Raw genomic sequence first — 2,368 nt, forward strand, 5'->3', positions numbered from 1 at the left:
GGCTCACAGTTTAGTTTCAAATTGCTTTCCCTTTTAAGGGGTGATGTATTTCCTTTTCTGTAACCCTTCTCTTTCTTCTCATCTGTTGCTCACATTCCCCACCCCCCCCAACAGTTGGTAGGTGCTGACTGTACTGAGGGGGGTAGTCTGGGGTACGAGCTCTCTCTTTCTTCTAGTTTCTCATTTGTTTTTTGACTTTGCTTATAATCATTCATAATATACGGAAATTTATGTATTCTATTTTACTTATTTTTTTTTTGTTTTGTTTTGTTTTTCAGTCAGACTTTATTGGTACATTTTAGATATACACAATGATCACATTCTTCATGGAGAATTTGTACCTGTACATGATATAACTTTTTTTTTCCCCATTCCCCTGCCCTCCCTCTAACCCCTCCTACCCTCCCCATGTACAAAAGCTCTGTTTCGATGTTTTCCTTTTTTTCTCATTTTTTTTTTTACTTTTCTCTTTTTCCTTTCCTCCTCTCCACTCCCTTGTTCCCCTCCCCATTTGAACATTTTTTTTTCTGTTTCACAATACCTCCTATACGTTTTGGTCCTTATTTACACGTTTAGTTTCTTATACTAAAGAAACAATATGGTATTTACATGTGTATCTGATGTATTTCACTTCAGAGTATGGACTCAGGATGCATCCATTTTCCTAGAAATGTCTCAAGTTTATCCTTCTTCACAGCAGAGTAATACTCCATTGTCCCAACAACCACATCTTCCATTCACCAGTTGATGGGCACTTGGGTTGTTTCTAAGATTTGGCTATTACCAGAAATTTATTTAAAATGACTATGTGGTTGAGTATTTATTCATTTATGGTACTGAAGATTGAACCTAGGGCCTTTACACTGAGATGTATCCCTACCCACCACAGCCTCCTCTTTTTTTTGTCATTTTGAGACAGGGTCTTGCTGTGCAGTTCAGGCTGGCCTTGAGCTCACTTTGTAACCCAGGCTGGCCTTGAACGCGCAATGATCCTCCTGCCTCAGCCTCCCGAGTGCTGCGATTACAGGCATGCACCACCATGCCCGGCTCCTACCCCTTTATAATTTTACAAAAATTTTATTTTGAGACAGGGTGTGTCACTCACTGAATTGCCCAACTTGTGATCCTTCTGCTTCAGCCTTCCGGAATGCTGAGATAGATTATAGGCGTGCACCACCACGCCAGGCTGAATTTATCCATTTAAAATTGCCCTCTGAGTTTTGTGTCTTCCCTTCCCATCTTTTTTCTTTGTGAATTCTCCCTCCTCTTTCCTGAAATCCAGGCTCTTTGTGAGGGTCCCCACTGTGCTCCGCATGTGTCAGCGTTGTCTGGGTTCCCACCTCTTCCTGCAGGGTGGTGGTTGGAGCCCCGCAGGAGGTCCGTGCTGCCAACCAGACGGGAGGCCTCTACCAGTGTGACTACAGCACGGGCCGGTGTGAGCCCGTCTCCCTGCAAGGTGAGTCGCCGCTCTGCCGGGACCCAGAGCCGGCGCTCCCCGCGCTGGGGCTCTGTGGTGGGGGCTCCCCCGTCTCTGCTCTCTCTGTGAGTTTAGGTAGCTTCTTCCTGCCTTTGCATGACCTGGGTGCCCCCATGCTGCCAGGCTGAAGCGTCCCTGCCTGCCTCTTACACAGCCCTCCCTGTAAGCCCCTGACGGTGACCGTATGTGTCCTATCTGCCTCCCCAGTGCCCCCAGAGGCTGTGAACATGTCCCTGGGCCTGTCGCTGGCAGCTGCCACCAAGCCCACCCAGCTGCTGGTGAGTGGCCCGGGGAAGCCTGGAGGGTCCTGAGGGGAGGCATGGGGTACCCGGGCTCCCAGGGGTGGCGGGAGGGACAGGAGTTTCACCGCACCCTGCTCTGCAGGCCTGCGGCCCCACCGTGCACCAGACCTGCAAGGAGAACACGTACGTCAATGGCCTGTGCTTCTTGTTTGGCTCCAACCTGCGGCAGCAGCCTCAGCGCGTCCCAGAGTCACTCCGAGGTAGGACCCCCTGGCGAGCCTGAAGGGGCAGGCTCTGCTCATGATCTGGGGGTGACCGAGAGGGCTAGGTGCAGAAGTGTGAGAAAACTGGGTGCTGTTACACACACACACACACACACACACACACGCACGCACGCACGCACATATGCAGGCTGGGAGCCCTAACCTCTGTGGCTACTTACCTCTGTGAGGGTTTCCCAGATGCTTAGACTTCGCTCTGTGGTCCTCAGAGGAGGTATCAGGATCTCCCACCACAGCTTTCCATGTGGTGGACGTGTAGCCTCTGCTCGCTTCTCCGCCGTCCCCCGCGCCCCCCACCCCCACCCCGTTTACCCTGTCACGGGGCTCCGGCCACTCTGGCCCTTTTTTCCCCCCACGTTTTGAGACAG

At 51.1% G+C, this 2,368-nt stretch overlaps 1 protein-coding gene across 4 annotated transcripts in view; it reads left to right on the forward strand.

Moving 5' to 3' along the window:
- The window catches only part of Itgam (integrin, alpha M (complement component 3 receptor 3 subunit)), a 43,921-nt gene that overhangs the window by 2,077 nt on the left and 39,476 nt on the right, over positions 1 to 2,368 (forward strand). For all 4 annotated transcript variants that reach the window (XM_013504858.1, XM_005405316.2, XM_013504857.1 and 1 more), the window contains exons 3-5: positions 1,353 to 1,456; positions 1,685 to 1,755; positions 1,862 to 1,979. In XM_013504858.1, the coding sequence (XP_013360312.1) occupies positions 1,353 to 1,456; positions 1,685 to 1,755; positions 1,862 to 1,979 (293 nt within the window). The remainder of the gene's footprint in view (positions 1 to 1,352; positions 1,457 to 1,684; positions 1,756 to 1,861; positions 1,980 to 2,368) is intronic.

The sequence above is a fragment of the Chinchilla lanigera genome, unplaced genomic scaffold, assembly GCF_000276665.1.
Source record: "Chinchilla lanigera isolate Chin_1 unplaced genomic scaffold, ChiLan1.0 scaffold00092, whole genome shotgun sequence".
NCBI classification, from domain to species: domain Eukaryota; kingdom Metazoa; phylum Chordata; class Mammalia; order Rodentia; family Chinchillidae; genus Chinchilla; species Chinchilla lanigera.